This window comes from Xiphophorus maculatus, chromosome 4, assembly GCF_002775205.1.
Source record: "Xiphophorus maculatus strain JP 163 A chromosome 4, X_maculatus-5.0-male, whole genome shotgun sequence".
Classification (NCBI taxonomy): Eukaryota; Metazoa; Chordata; class Actinopteri; order Cyprinodontiformes; family Poeciliidae; genus Xiphophorus; species Xiphophorus maculatus.
Window position 1 is genome coordinate 27,997,743 of NC_036446.1, and position 16,993 is coordinate 28,014,735.

General features: G+C 41.1%; 1 protein-coding gene across 1 annotated transcript in view; it reads left to right on the forward strand.

Moving 5' to 3' along the window:
- The window catches only part of fam214a (family with sequence similarity 214 member A), a 47,211-nt gene that overhangs the window by 25,555 nt on the left and 4,663 nt on the right, over window positions 1–16,993 (forward strand). Inside the window, exons 2-7 of the mRNA XM_023332699.1 lie at window positions 6,111–6,295; window positions 7,722–7,918; window positions 9,471–9,596; window positions 10,236–12,036; window positions 12,986–13,111; window positions 14,891–14,979. Coding sequence (XP_023188467.1) covers window positions 6,111–6,295; window positions 7,722–7,918; window positions 9,471–9,596; window positions 10,236–12,036; window positions 12,986–13,111; window positions 14,891–14,979 — 2,524 coding nt within the window. The remainder of the gene's footprint in view (window positions 1–6,110; window positions 6,296–7,721; window positions 7,919–9,470; window positions 9,597–10,235; window positions 12,037–12,985; window positions 13,112–14,890; window positions 14,980–16,993) is intronic.

Consider the following 16,993-nt stretch of genomic DNA (forward strand, 5'->3'; position numbering starts at 1 on the left):
AGGGACGATTATCTCAAACATATTAAAGTTAGTCTTGTTAGATGATTTCTAACAGTTTGTAAATTCATCTGTTGTCTGGCCTCATCAAAAATGTGATGTTTGACCTATTTGCTTCTGATCTGAGGGCTTAATATTTTTAGGCCAGTCATAGGGATGAAACAAACCATTTGTAGGTCTATGTAGTCTTTGTCATTTTGACAGTTATTATCAAAGCTGATTAATACAGATTTTTCATTAAAGCAAGGATCCATTGTTGAATTTTGATAGCAAATCATTATTAAAACATAATGCTGTTCAAATAACTAAGAGCACTTGGTGCTGGCTGAACATAGGACAAAGGGAGATGGGAGTGGTAGCCATATGGATACTTATACTGCATTCAAATTAGCTGCCAGGGTGTGTATGAGTACATTTGTATGTGTGGAGAATACAGCAAGCTTTTGCCATAGAAAGAGGAGATACAGGCAGTGATTGTGTGGCCACAGTGTGGGGATTAATGGGTCATCATATCTGAATGTGTGTGACTCGATCACCTCCTTCTGTCTTTCCATCTGTCTCTCTGTTAAAGCAACAGCACTCCCTGATATTAAGTGTACAAACATATCCCAGCTACATGCATTCAGTGAAACGTAATCACTGGCGTGTTCAAGGATCTTGTCACAAGTATGTGTACAGCACACAGTTTAGTTCACTTGACTTTATTCCTACAATACCAGATCACAACAGATGTCACCACTGTGCATTTTAAATGAAAACAGACTTAGACTTAGACTGACTTTATTGTCATTTTGCATGCACAGGGTGTATACAGAACGAAATTTCGTTGCATACGGCTCAGGACAGTGTTTTGAGCTTCCAATGTTGTAAGGTTACTCCAGAATAAAATAAAATACAGTATAAAATATGAATATAAATATAAAATATAAAGTGCAGGACTGACAGTAAAATAGAAGTTATTTAGCTCTGTATATGTGCAAGGTATAAAGTGGAGACCAGTTTTTGAGTGCAGTCCAGTTAAGAGTTCAGCAGTCTGATGGCAAGTGGGAAAAAGCTGTTTCAGAACCTGGTGAACCTGCACCGGATGCTACGGAACCTCTTTCCAGAGGGCAGCAGGGAGAACAGTCCATGGTGGGGGTGTGAGGGGTCACTGATGATGTTTTGGCCTCGGGACACGCAGCGCTGGGATGAAATGTCCTGAATGGAGGGAAGGGGGGCCCCGATGATCCTCTCTGGTGTCCGCACCACTCTCCTCACGTTCTTCCAGTCGGAGGCGCTGCAGCCTCCACACCACACAGAGAGGCAGCTGGTCAGAATGCTCTCTATGGTGCTTCTGTAGAACGTCTTGAGGATGAGCGGGGGCAGGTGTGCTCTGCTCATCCTCCGCAGGAAATACAAACATTTCTGTGCCCTCTTGACACAGAAACGGCCTTAACTCAAACTCAATCAAAACTATGTTCAGACAAGTCAAATTCAGGCCAGTAAATAAAATGTTGTCTATAGAGGGAAACCAGGAAATTGGATCTAGAGGAGTTTGAGAGAACAGGAAATAACACAAACACTGATGGTGTTGGAAATGAGTACTTACCAAAAGAAAATGAAAGGCATGGTACTTAACTGTAACTTCAAGAATGAAACGAGAATCTGAAGAAAAGGCGCTTTGAACAGGCAGCCCTCCAACAGTGTTGGCTATTGACAGCGTTCCTAAAGGTATACGTTACACTTGATAAACTCTCGAAAGCTGCTGTTTCTAAGCTTTTTGTTAGTGGCATATTAGTTTGTCAAAACAAGATGGCGCTTGGTCATTTGGAACTTCAAAACTTACAAGAACATGATTAGTACATGATGTTCCTAATTTTGGAAATATTGTATTAATGACAGAAAACAATCTTTGAAAATTCTTTGTAAGATTTCAAAGATGTCCTGAAACTATTCAGAAATTACTCACAAGGTTTTTCCCCTCTGACCAATTGAATAGATGGTGTTCAGAACCAAAGACAGTAGTTCCTGTCTTGTATAATTCAGGAGTAGGAAAACTTTTATATGTTTTAAGATCTGCTTATATAGTATTTTATTGATGTAGCCTGTCATCACTCATAATAACACTGGAAATATGAAAACAGAAGTGATCCAAGCATCGTAATCTGTGGAACTCCATAACCAACTCCAGTTTTTGAGGAAGATTCATTATTAACATGAATAAACTAGAATCTGTCCATCTGTCTGATTTACAAAAGCCTATAGCTATTCTTTCCTCTGAAAAATGTTCTGTATAACCACATTATGACCCACTGTATCAAATGTGGCACTGCAATCTTACCGTACATCAACACAAGTGCATTATGTAAGACTGAGAGTATCATTAACAGCCTAAACACTAACATGTCAGACTTTTTTTATTTGCCATCTAATAGTTCTTAGAGGGGAAGAATTATGTAAACATGAATGTCGGCATGTTTACTTTGAAGAAAGAGCTTGTTTAGCTATCAAGGCTGACCTCTCTGCTCCAGCCCTGGAGGCCTTTTTTCATCCCACATGACTCTGTGCTGATCTTATAGCTCAAGGATGCAGAGGGAGGCGCATGGACGACCGTGCACATGTGTGCTCAGCTGACTGATCTTCAGAACCCTCAGATGTACTAAGTAGCAGATCAAAACTGGTCCAATAATGAGATGCCAGAGTATTAACCTGACCTGTTACCCAATGTATGACACACATTAATACCAGAGTTGTGTACCTGTGATTAGCTGGTTAATTACTTGGACTAAATCAGCAAGTCTGCTGTCAAGCCTGAGATAAATTACAAGCGTTAATCTTTATTCAACAATGCAACAGTGCAGAGAAATTACACTTCTTGGTAGTGGGTAAAGCAGAAATGCAGATGTCCTCCATCTTGGCTTTGTTGTGCTGCTCTGCATCATGATCTCCTTTAAATCTTATTGAGACAGTCCTTTTGTGTTGGGAGTATGTAGGCCATATAGGAATGCTCTGCACAGGCACAATGCCTTAATGAATGACAGCTCTGATCTGAGCGACCCGGGCCCCTTAAGTAAAACCAGCATCAGTAGGCCTTTGTCCACCACTGCATGTGTGCGTTTCATTGTATGTTTCTTTTCCTTTGATGGTATTATTTGTCACTGATGTGCTGGTAGTTGATGGGAGTACATGTGTGTGTTGTTGCCATGTGACCTATAGCAGATGTATATATTGCTTGCTAAGCAATCTGACACCCGGGGTGGACATGTGAATTGAGGCTCTGTGTATGTTTTCATCAGAGGATATGGTTTGCATGCCACCAGCCCTCAGAGGCTGTCTGTTGGTGGCAGACCTTAGCTTCCTCCAGTCTTCTTAGAGTTCATTCACACCAGTCCTGTTTAGTCCGCTTTAATCAAACTCTAGTTTGTTTGCCTAGAAAGTCTGGTTTGTTTTTGGAGGTGTAAATACACAATTGAACTCTGGCACATCTAAAAACCTAGGTTTCTTTTTGATTAAAATGAACTTTGGCGCAGTTTGTATTCATATGTGAATGCGAAACGGACCAGAGAACTCTCCAAAAGCAAGAAACGGACTATAGCGCAAAGCATGCTGGGCAAATACAACCAAAACAAAGGCAAGAACCTAAATGGCTCTGGTCTTTTCCCAAAGACAAAAGAGAAATCCTACATCTTTGTTTACATTTTAAGAAGGAGGTTGTGCTTATTTCTTCTTCTGACATTTTTGTGTTGTTTCCTTCAGTGGTTCTTGGTTCAGCGCCACCACAGGCGAGGAGGTTAAGAGGTTTTTCAGTTAGTTTGTTGCAATTTTGGTCCCCAATCAAACCCAGTCTACCTGACTATCTGGTGTCAAAACACCCTCAGACTAACTTGCTCCACCAACTTCCTGTTCCTTTTACCCAGCCTCCATCAGAATGTTGCCTTTAAACTGAATCTGTAGAGCAGGAGCTTTTTCTCTAACATGAGGGCATGAAACTGTAGTTGTTTATAGCAATGTTAGAGCACACTATATCCAGTGTGTGCGTGTAAATACGATGTATATTGTGACCTTGAATGTTGACCGTTGTCATATATCCTGCACTCCTGCTGCTGTTTTCTAGCTTCTTTTGTTCAGACCTTTATGATTTCAGAAAAAGGGTATTTTCTCAGGATATAGCCCCTCTCTCTCTCTCTTTCTTTCTTTATCCTCCTGTGTTTATTTTGCCTGCAGCTGGCTAACAGACCCCTTCACCGCCCTCTTCCTCCCCCCATCCCCTCTTTCCTTCACATTTTGTATCGGACCGTCTCTCTCCACATGCAGCAGCAGCCCAGAGCTGTGTAGGAGGAGTTCCCTTGGAGGGATGTGCGTGACTGGCTGGCTGAGAGCGATACTCACATACACTTCTGCAGAGCCAGCTGAGGGAGATTCTGGTTTAGCAAGCCCAGCTCTTATGAAGTGTGTGTATGTGTGTGTCGTCTTCACCTCTGTCCTTGTGCAGACATGGGATATTAATCACAAAAAAAAGAGTTTCCATCTGCATTTTACTTCAGGTTGACACTGAATCAAATATTTAGAAGCTTCAAGGTTACGAGCAGGAAACCTCTGCACATCAGTGTGCTGTCAAGAGAGAGAAAGCTGTGATTTTCTTCTTTTTTTTTTCTTCTGTGCTGCTGCCAATCACCTGACCTCTTCTGGGATTCAGGGAGTTTCCTCTGGAGAAGTGAAGGAAGTGACATGCAAAAACAGTCCCTATAATTGTCGAAAATACTTACCCAGGATCTATACGTCATTTATAATAGACATAACAGGGTTTTATTATATGTATACAGATAAACTGATCAGATGTTAGCGCTGACAGTTGACCTTTGGTTTAATAAGTGTTTCGCCTAGGAACACCCAATTTTAAGAAGGAATAACATGCAGGGCAGAAACAATTCATCGGATTAGTCACAATGAATCGATTAATGAAATAATCATTTAATTTCTTAATCGATCAATTGTTTTCTACAGGCTAAAAGAAAAGGCCATTTTCTGAGAGAACAAACCGAGCAATAACTAAGCCAAAATTATGCAAAAAATATACATTTTGAATTTAAGATGATACTTTTTCTTTGTCTGTAAATATGTTCTGCCCAGAACTCCATAGATTACATAGTTTTAGCTATGTCATTTGAACATAACGAGTAACTCAACATAAATAACTCAAGTTTTTTAGCTGAGCTCCGTTACAGTAGCTCAGTAATATCTGTGAGCTACTGCAGCGCCATTTTGAAACACCTTACTCGTGCTGAAAATGGCTAACTCCGAGTAATCTTCATTTGCATCTACACTGAAGAGTGTTTTTAGCCTGGTGGTGCTGAGGGTATGCTTCTTCAACTCATTAGGGAAATAATCTTTTTTTTTTTTTTTTTTTTTTGTTTATTTCTCCAACCAAACTGTCTCTGTCAGAAACAGTCATGGTACGAACTATTCCAGCCGGCATTTGATTTCTCTTTGTTTCTTTTAATGCGCACAGTTACGGCTGCAAAACGTTGCTCTAGCTGCAGTCTGTGAAAGCAAACATTTACTGACCAACAAAGTTGCGGAGGAATGGAACCTTCTTTACCACAGAAAGCTTCATTCTGTCCCACCCACGTTACAGCAGCAGGGAGGTGTAGCACACCCTACTTTATTCTGTCCTGTTGTCTCCGCTTATATGTGGTTTTGTGAATGTCATCCGATGAGCATGAATGAAGTCATTATCCGTTCTGCTTGTTCTTGTACCTTTTGTTCCCTCTCTGTGTAAGAGAAGAGCTGAAGTGTGTCTTCTCCCCACGGCTCAGCTGACACAAAGCCTCTAAATATGTTCCCTTTACGGCAGACAAACTGGAAAAGTTGTGTCATGCTCTGCCTTCCCCCACGCCCCTTCCCCAAACAGGATTCGTTCAGTCAAATGACCCCATCCATCTGAGCAAAAACAAAATACGGGTGAATGTCTGTCGTTGCTAAGGGATTTCTTTTTTTTTTTTTTGTAATGCCCCTGAATCATGCACTGAATAGGCTAACAGTTATCTGCTTTCCTCCAGCTGTTTCCCTGTTCAGTGTTTGCTTCTTTTGTGATTGTGCTTACCTTCTACCTCTTTTTTGTTCTTCTGTCTTAGATGCGACAGAGGAGTTTTTCGAGTACGATGCCGAGGAGTTCCTGGTGTTCCTGACCTTGCTGATCACAGAGGGAAGGACACCGGAGTATTCGGTGAAAGGCAGGACTGAGGGGCTGCACTGCCCCCCGGCTCAGTCAGGCATGCCTCCTCTCCACAAGCATGAATGCAGCGACAAACTGCCTCAGGTGCCAATACAACACACACGCACGCCCACGCCACACACCAGTCACACATTTGGTTGGTTATTTTACCTTTGAAAAGCCTTCCTGTTTGTTTATATATTAAGGTTTCCCACACTACTGTTTTTCAGTATTTTCTGGATCTGGATAGTATGGAGAAACGGTATTCTTTCCAAAATGTGTTCTCTATTCCATGAATACCAATCTCTTCTACTTCCATACTTCCTTATTTCTTTTATTTTTGTTTTTCTCGTGCACTTCCTTATTTCGGCCTTCCTATGTCACTACCTCCTTTCTTTGTTCCATGTGTCATGTACTTCTTTTTTTTTCTTGTATCTGCACTTTGTTTCATCTTTGCATCTTTCCTTCTGTCCACACTTTTATTTCTCCTTTTCTTCTTGTCTCCTTCCTTCTTTTGTTGTTGTGCCACAATTTTGTTTCTTTTCCCTCATTTTTTCTTTCTTTCTGTATTTCTTTTTATCTGTTTTTCTCTTTCCGTCTTTGACTTCCCTTCATTCTTTCTTTCCTTTTTTCTCTCCATCTTTTCTTTCTTAATCACTTTCTTTTGCTCTTTCTTAAACTAAAAAATCTTGCACTGTTTATTTTGTTGCAAGATGTTTTTTTTTAAAAAACATTAGTCTCCAGTGATTTTTATATTTGGTGCAGGCTAGACAAAAAAGAAGCTACTAAGTGAAAATTGTTAAATGTTTTGATGGGACAAGCAAAAATTTCTTTTATACAAGTAGAAGAAATAAGCTAAACAATGTTGCAGAGGGAAAAGTTGACAGTGTTAACTTTGATGGTTAAAAATAGAATGAAAGAGTTTCTGGGTTTTTTTTTAATGTTTTCTTTTCAATGATGAATAGCCTGACTGGATTTTTCTCTGCATTGTTTTAACAATGTTGTGTTGTCTGTGGCCAGAGGTAAGTGTTTAACTCTGTTCATGTGAATGTTTCTTAGGGTTTAAAACTCTGGTGTTGTGATGCGTAATCATTGAAAAATGTTGCTAAAATCAATCATTTTTTTTTCTGTTTTAATTTTTTTGATATATGATAAATGATATATGTTTATGGGGAATTGTACATTTTCAATATTTTTAAAATGAGCATCAACGACTGAGAACTCTGGTATGATAAGTCTGTAACATATAATATTTATGTGTAACAAAACTGTAAATGTGAACTATGGTTTTAGTAAATCTAGATAAAAGTTATCCTACATGGAACGTATAAAAAATAAAATCCAGTATCGCCACCAAACCATCATAGCCCTTATGTTGCATTACTGAGTGGAAAACTGGAAACTTTTTTTAAACTTAATGCTTTCTTTCAGATATCAGTGAATTTCCCAGAAGCCTCATCTGCTCCCCCTCCCCAAGCTTGACAAATACTAATGAGCGCTAACCTTCCTCCTCTGCCTGTGTGTCCCCCAGTGCCGACAAGCCAGGCGAACCCGTTCGGAGGTGATTCTGCTTTGGAGAAACAACATCCCTATCATGATCGAGGTCATGCTGTTGCCAGACTGTTGCTATGGTGATGAGTGTCCCCCAAGTGACCCAATCAGTGACCCAGTCATCAAACAAGATGCTTTGCTGTTGGAGAGGTGGACCCTACAGGCTGTTCCAAGACAGTAAGCCACGCAGAAGCGCGCACACACACACACACACACACACACAAAGTTGAATGGGTTAATGAACTATGCAAGAAAAGTCCCATATACTGTGCATCTGCTAACTGCATCAACACCTTGTTTTTTTCCCTGTTTCTTCAACTTTTAACCTTTTAACCACTCAGTATAACTTTAATTACAAGGTATTATTTTATAATGGTGGCAAATCTAATATATATATATGTACTGTATATATTAGGTATAGTACACAATGCCTTTTCAAAATGGGACCACCAGAGTTCTTTAGGAGAAAAAAAACAAACAAAAAGTAACTGTGATCGTTTAACCAACATCTCCAAGCCTTTAGCCTATTTATTCTTTCACCCACCAGGGGAACTGTGATAAAAATGCTGGTCTTTAGACCAGTCTGCTTTTTACATCCCTAAACTCCATAAAAACTTGATATGGAGTTACCAAATTCAGCAGAGTTGCTGGGGCTTCAGGTTGTTTGGCTCGTTTTTGTTGAGGTTTAATTTTACAGGTGGGATCTGTTTTTAGGTCCTGCTTAGTCGATTATGCCTCTTTGTTATTCGCGGAACAAAGCTCCATAGTGGAGTTTAGTTATTTTTGCTAAATTTGTGTAGAAAACTAAAAACTAAAATCCTGAAATAGAACTACTGATTCTTTTTTAGCTGATCTTTTAAGGGTCCTCAGCAATTTGTCTGAAGTGTCATTGACCCTTTTATTTATATTTATGGCTTTTTTTGACATCTTTTGAAATGCTAATCCTTGTGGTATTATTAGGCATTTTCTTTCTAGATGTAACACTTCATACTTTGTTTCTATCACACAAACTCTCAGTGGAATACATTGAGTTATTGTTATAATGTAGCAAACTGTGAAAAGGTCTCTGGGATATGAAAACTTTTGCAAGGCACTATAAATAATCGAAGCCAGCTCTGAATCTGTATTCCTTTAAAGCAGGACATAGCGGTGGGATTTGGTTTGCCGCCGCCGGGGAATCGGCAGCTCATCCTTTGGGTCATTCGTGCCGCATGGATGGGACTTATTCCTGCGCATCCCACGGATATTTGATTGGATTGGGAGCTGGGGAGTTCGGAGGCAGCGCGACAACCTTTATGTTGTGTTCAAGAGCAGATTTTGTGGCATGGCAGGGCACTTATTACTGCTGCTAGAGGTTGTTGCTGTCAAGTTGTGTTATTGGTCTGGAGTTGGAGATAACGGCCCCTAAAAATAAAAAATGATCACTTCAGCATTTTTGACTAAAAACCGAACAATCTTTTCTTTTTTTGAGTTTTTTTAGATATTAATTCTTCAGCATAAAAATCTTCAAAAGAACGATTTTTTTTTTGTTGGCACGGGTGGGAGTTGCAAAGTGGGATAATTGGCCTTTACAGATTGGCCCAGTTTCCTACTAACATACAAACGGTGGGACATTCTTGTTAAAGGGGGAAAAAAAATTATAAGACACACATCCCATGACCATTTTCTCATTAACCTGACACACTGGCACACTTCCAACCCCCCTTTTTAACTCTGTTTTTCCTAATAGAAGCGGCGATCGTTTCATTGAAGAGAAAACTCTGCTGTTGGCTGTACGATCTTACGTCTTCTTCTCCCAGCTCAGCGCCTGGCTCAGCGCCTCCCATGGCATCGTCCCCAGGAACATCCTGTACAGGTCGGACATGACTCTCTGACACTGGTGGGACCGGGCTTTTCAGTCCCACTGTCAAACCACGCTGCCAAGGCTAAAGCAAATGAGCTAGAGCTACGTTTGAAATCTGAAGTCTACGAATCAGTTTTAAATTTAGAAATTCACAACATAAGGTCCTTCTCAGTGAAGGAGAATATTATAATTTATTGAACTAATATAGCTCAAAGAGTGAATACATACATCACTTAGTGATATTTTTTTTTTAAGTATTAAATGTTCATTTTGATTTATTACAGCTGATAAAGACCCATCATTAAGTTTCTCAAAAAAATTGAGTGACGCTTAAGATAAGAAAAAAGCTGTTTTTTTCTTATCTTAAGAAAAAACAAAGGTGTTTTGTTTTATTTCAGCATTGTGTGTATTTTTGACTTGGGTATGGATATGGAAAATTACTTAAATAAATAAAGTATTGGCACATCTATTATTTTTAAGAGTTTGGGTTCTCGTGAGCTTCTTGAAAAAATCATCACAATGAACTGCAATAAATGCGTGTAACTCTGTTCTGAACCTGTACGACAAGAAGTTGAATTCCTGAGATGAATGAACGTTTCTATGATCTTCTAATTCTCTGTAGTATTAACTCTCATCCTCTCTGTTCAACAGGATCAGTGCTGCTGACGAAGATCTGGTGTGGCAGTTTTCCCAGCCACCGTCCGAGCACATATTCCCCGTCCCCAACGTCTCCCAGAGCGTCGCCCTGCAGGTCCGCGTCCAGTCGCTCCCCCGCCAGCCCACCTACCCCACCCTGGCCTGTAGCATCCACACCGGCCTGCCTCCCATCTACAGCAAGACCCCCAGCCTCAGCCCCAACCTTGGCAGCCACGGTGGCCTGCCCACTCTGAAGAAGAGACAGGAGCCTGGCAAAGACAGCCTCCATTCTAACTCCAACATGTACGGCAAGAGCTCCAACTCCACGTCTAGCCTTCTACTCAACGGACTACCCATCCCTAATCTGCCCATCAACAACATCCCGATCAACAGCCTTCCTCACGCCACCGTGTCACATCCGTACAGCAAGAAGAGCCAGGAGCCTGGAGAGAACCACACGTTTCACAACGGCGAGCTCCCGCAGGTCAACATCCCCCAGCGCCAGGGCTCGCCACTCTTCTACCGACCCGCCCGCTCCCCCACGCCTTCACGCTCCAACTCCCCCTCCCCGCTTCCCTCGGGTAAAGCAGGGAAGTGGTTGTACACGGCGCTCAACGGTTCATCCGACCCCACCCCGGTGGACGACTACACCTGTGGCACCAGCAACACCGACCAGTCCAAGGCTCCTATCCCAGAGCCTCTGAGAAGTTTCAAGAACTTGTCCCTGGCTGAGTCGTCCCGGTGCCCCTCCCCGAGGCCTTCCGGAAGCGAAACCAATCCCCTCATTGGCTCCCTGCTGCAGGAGCGACAGGAAGTCATAGCTCGAATCGCACAAAGGCTCAACTTCTGCGACCCGACGGCACCGCCACTTCCCCCAGGCCTGTTCGCCACCGACAGCCCTCACAAAGCCATGTGGGGCGGCAACCACGACGACAAAGCCGCCGGTAAGACCAAAGAACTTGAGACGCGCCCTTACGAGTCGGTGGGACACGCTAAGCCTGTGCCGTTTAGCACCCCTGTGACAGAGACATCGCGCTTTATCAAGCGGGAGAGCTCCTCCCCGAAACCCGCCGCCTGCAGGAAACTGAGGATGGCAGAGGAGTGGAACGGAGAAGTGACGGACAGAGATAAGGAGAACAATCGGGACAGCTCGCTCATTGCCCAGGCGGTGCAAGACATCACCAGGCTCATCCAGGAGAGGCTGGCCGTCCCGCCTTTGTCCCCCCGGCACAGCCGCAGCACTAGCCCACTGCACCACCACGTGCACACGACCACAATCACACACACCGTGCGCACGTATTCTCATCCCCCACCAGCCAGCAATGGCTGCGCCAACGGCCATGTACCCAGCCACGAACCTCAAAGAGACGGCATGCACAACGCCGCCTCGCACTCGCCTGTTTGCACAGAGAAGCCCCGAGGCGGACCGCGGGCCGAACGCCGCTCTGCGCGGGCCCAAAACGGTGCTCAGTTTACACTTGAAGAGACCTCACTCAACGGCCAGGCCGACACCCGGGTCCCCTGCCGTTTACATGCTTCCCCGCAGGAGAAGCTCCCAGTCAGGACACCCAGCAGCCATGACACCCCGCCTCCCTCCCCTGTCCTGGAGAACAAACCAAGAAATGCCCAGATGTTCAGCTGGAACAACCACAGCGCCACAAACTGTTACAGAATCCATGACGACGGCAAGCCTCAGACTCTGCACCAGAACGACATGCAAGCTCAGGCGTCCGCTCTGCGGGATGAGAACCAGGCGCCCTCAGAGTGCGACTCCTTCGCATCCAGTCCAGAAATGACTCCATCACCCTCAATCCTCGTAAGATCATTTTGGCTCAGCTCCTTTTTAGATATGCAAAATATTCAATGTCTAGAGATTCAATTCCAATTTTTAGGGTGGAGATTTGATTTAGAAACCATTTTCGATTCAGAAACCAATTTTTCTGTAGATTGTGTTTAAATGATGTGACTTACAAGAGGAGAAGACTTCAAACAAAAAAAACAGCATGGCTAACCTAATATTGGTATTATAACCCAATACATTAGTATTTGTGATTCTCTATAGAATCCTTTTATGAAATAATCCTGTAGCCATCCCAAACTGATCCAGATTGGTCACCTTATTGTAGGTGGATCATTCTAGAACTGTAGATATCTAGAATGATTCACTCAGTAATAGATGTAAATAGTTCATGTAAAGACTAAAAGAAGTCATGCATGAAAAGGGGCAGTAAGAAGTGAAAACATTTTTTCTGAAAATTTGCCCCTATTCACAAAATGAAAATTGACTATTCAACTCAGAAGACTATTGCAGACATATTTGAAATACATAAAACAATACATATGTACATCAATTTTAAAATATTTACTCTTGTCAATTCATAAAGTCTCAATATGTTTAACTGTAAATATTGGGTTTGTGTGATCTGTGTCCACTTCCAATAATTACCGTACTCCAATAACTGTCTTCTGTAATGGACAAATCAAATCTATATGTTTTATGAGTACTGCCCAACACATCAGTCACTGAGTTTTACTAAATATACAATTTGTGTAGTAATTCCATCACCTTATTAAAAACTGTAATAGTTTTGGATATTTAAACTTTTCCATGACAAATGTTCATCAATGAGAACACTAAAATAACATAGTTTCTTTAGTTTTTTTGTATCTCGTAATTGTGCATCAGCACTGTTTTTTCTCTACTGCTACAAAATATAACATATCACTTTCTACATCACTCTCCTCTCTTCATTGCCGTCTTGCAGCGTCCTCACAGCCCCTCCCCCTTGCGTCCCTACAACAGCTGGAAGAAACAGAATCGCCACTCTCTGGACGCCACGGCAACGAAGGCCTTCCACCCCTGCACCGGCCTGCCTCTGCTCTCCAGCCCCGTAAGAAAACACGCGGCTGCCCACTCATGTCCAGTGAACGTCGGACCATTAACACACAGCCGTGCAGAGCAGCTAGCGTGGGAGTCTATGCGGTTGCTTTTTGTTAGAACAGCACAATCGCCACTCTTTGTCATCAGCCACAGAAACCGTGACTCCCTGCACAGCCACCCATGAAAATACAATGAATGTTTGTCTTTAAGAGACTAAAGTGTTAGCAACCTCTCTCTCTTTTTCTTTTTTTTTTTGCTGCTGGGCTACCAAGTTATGAGTTAATGCACAGGCTAAGCATGGGTTAGTTATTAATTGCAAGGCAGACAAAGCGATTAAAAATTATAATTTTTGAAACTGCTAAATCTTTCCATCACACATTTTATTCAGTTTTAATGAGCAGCTTGTCTTTGTAAGCAGCCAAGAGTGGGCTGACTACCAGAGCTGATAGCCGCAAGTGGCTCTGTTGACCTTTCACACTAACTCTTAGCAACACCGGGGGGAAAAAATAAAGAACCAGCTAATATTTTTATATATAGATATAACAACAAATTCAGTTTTTTTTCATGGAATAGTTGTGTTAAATTTTCATAACAGAATGACACTAAAAAAACAGCAATATGTTTTTAGATCAAATTTTTATTATTTGGTTATAAACTGTGTTTTTATTAACATTTTTCTTAATTTGTCCCTTTGGAGAAAATATTTTAGTAAAAGCTTTATGATTTCCTTCATGCTAACACCCAACAATTTGAATGAAATGGCTATTCTTTAAGAATGTCATCACATTTCCTGTAGTAGATGTTGATCAAAATTATAAGATCTCTTTCTTTTCCAACAAATCATGTATCGTTATTAGCTCTAAACAAGTTAAAGTTTAACTGGACTGTAGGCAAGAATGGCTCTTTGGATTGTAAATGTTGCAGATGACTGGCCTACGTAATCAGGCAGGGCAAATGTATTTGTAGAGCACATTTCATGTACAAAGCAATTCAAAGTGCTTTACAGAAAAATGTAGCGAGTTTAGACATAGATTAAAAAACACATAAATAAGTGGATCAATATGAGACAAATGAAAAATCATAACCAGCTAATATCAGATTATCTCCCCATGAAGAGCAGAATAGCAAAATTATCAAATTATTAGTTTAATTTGAAACTACTCTTAAATATTTGTGCAATTATATTATTTATTTATAGCTATTTTTGAAAAAGAAAAATGAAAAAAACACAGTTGTGACAAGAATTGTAAATCCAGCGATACGATGAGATCGAAGTGTCGTGTGGTAAATGTATTTTTTATTTCAGTAACCAAATTTTATTCTGGGAACTTAGTTTTTGTTTAGACATCCAAAGACACATTTTAAATCTGTAGTTTCCATCTCTGGGTTTTTCCCTTAATGTTCGCCTATATCTCAGTATGAAAAAATAACAAATAAATGTTCTGGATATCATTATTATAACTTCACTAGTAATTGTTTTAGCAGTCGTAGGAATTATTGTTGTTTTTCTTTTGTATTTTTATTTTGTAGTTGTTGTTTTTTTTAGTTTCTCTCCAATCCAGTCACACTTCTGTGAACTCAGGGACGCACATTCACACATCCCAATTCACACTTAGTCATGTGTTAATATTATTCAAGTAGTTTAATTTTAACTGCTTTTGCTTCTTTTCAGCACACCTCCACTGTAGATCACATTCGCTTTCTTCTTGTAATGAAAATGCGATATTTAACTATCAAGAAGGAACCGTGGGCTGTTCTGGTTTAATCATGTTCTGTGTGTCTGCTGCAGGTTCCTCAGAGGAAAAATCAAACAGGTTACTTTGACCTGGACATCTCTCTGACTGGTTGTAAGGGTTTGCCTTGGGCCTCTGGGAAAAGGTACACATTTTCTCACCTGGGATCTCTCTTAATGTAGTTGCAAACATCAGTGTGTCCACCAGGCCAAGGTCGAATGAGGCTCAAGTCACTGATCCGGGGCGGGTGTAATAACAGCTGATACCTTCCTCATCTGTCAGCTTCCTGCCGGCTACAGTTACTTAGTCTTTGCATGTCGAATTTGAAACCGACTGTATTTTGATTTTTTTTCCCCAACGACAGCTCGGTTTTATGGGGGGGTTTTCCCCTGGTTTGTGCTTGAAAAATTGCTCTCAGAGCTGGACGTTGGATGTGAAATTTGCTGCCAAATGGAACAACATAGTGACATTTTCTATCAGGCCGTGTTGGGGGATCTACAGGAGAGTGGGTGGAAGAACTGAATTGTATTAATTAAGATAACAGACTTTATTATTATTAAATTATGCATTTTAGTTGAACCAGCAGTCTTCTTTTGATAACTATAAGCTTCTCCAGGGATGCAGTATAAATGCAGAGTAGAAAATATTGGAACTTGGTAAAAGGAAGTCTGGCTTACTCTTTATTTCTCTCTTTTATTTTTTAAAGGACAGTGCTTGAAGTATATCGTTATTTGTTTGTTTTTTTCCTGATGCATTTCAGGAAAAAAATGCATCAGGTGTTATGGATAGTTTTAGTTAGACTAATAATGTTTGACTAATAATATGTTTGGAAGGTGTTCAAAGTCTGAGAACATTGTACTGTAAAGCATGGTAGTGGCTGCATCATGCTGATGCTCTATTTTGCTGCATCTGGTACTAATTCCAACCTAATTCTTAATTTCATCTCAAATTGGGGCTTGACAATAAATCGCGACTGACATGTGATCAGTATCAGTAGAAAATACCTTTGCTAGATTGTTCAATAATTGTATTGAACCACGTAGTATAGTGGGAGATTTAGGCAGAAGAAAGGCTTTAACCACTTAACCTCTCACGGCCAGTTAAGTAGGTTGGGTGGCATCAACTAACTTGCTCATTATTTGGTTACCTAGCAACAACCTGAGTAACTTGCGCAGCAGCAATTTCAGGTTTCACCACTGTGCCTCATAACTGCTTAAAAATTACAAACAACCTGGAGTGAAAGGACAACATGAGTACAACACCTCGAGAGGAAACTATACAACAGAAGAGGTCACCAGTGTGGCAGCATTTTAGATATCTAAAGCAAAAAACTAATCAATATTTTATCAATAATGACTGATATGATACACTTGTATTGTGATACGCTTTGCAGCCATTTCGCTGAGTCCTTTCTCAGCAAAATACCATGTGGTCGAAACTTGGGACACTACTTGGTGTTTCAACAGTGATCCCAAACAAACTCGCATTCAAGCTGGTTTTAGAAACTATAAAACCAGATGATGAGCTCCTGGAATGATTTGGTCTGAGCTAGAAACCTCATCAAACCAGTTCTGCTATTTCTGATGGGAAAGGTTGCCAAATATCACATGTGTTTTCTCTGGAACTTTATATGGAACCATCAAGCAAATATTAGTTTGGTTGTATGATGCTTTGGAGTGTGGCCACAAATCATTCAAACTTTGCAGCCAATCCTTGTTTATAAATATTAATCTGCCACACCAGAGCAAAAAAAAGTTTGAAGTCCCAGATTAATTCATTCTTGCCGCTTCAGTGTATACTTGAAATAAGAATCTTATCTGTCCGTAACCAGCCAAAGCGCCAACACTTTCATTGGTCGGACATTGTTGTGTTTTGATGTTTTTCTGTGTCTATGGATGGAAGGGAAAGCTAATTTTTCTCTGGTGCACTGTGGCTCAAGCTACAATAGCACACATTCATCTGTAAATGGCAGTCAGAACTAAGTTGGCTTTATATACACAGGGATTCATGCCTCAGCCTACACACAGAAGCTGTGGGTGGGAGCTCAGCGGTGTTCTTTTGAAAGCAGATGTTTGAAGAGTTCAGAAATCCAGGCTGACGGTTCACTCCAACCATCACGCTTGCGTCTGATGACCTGCTTAGAAATTCATCGCTATTTA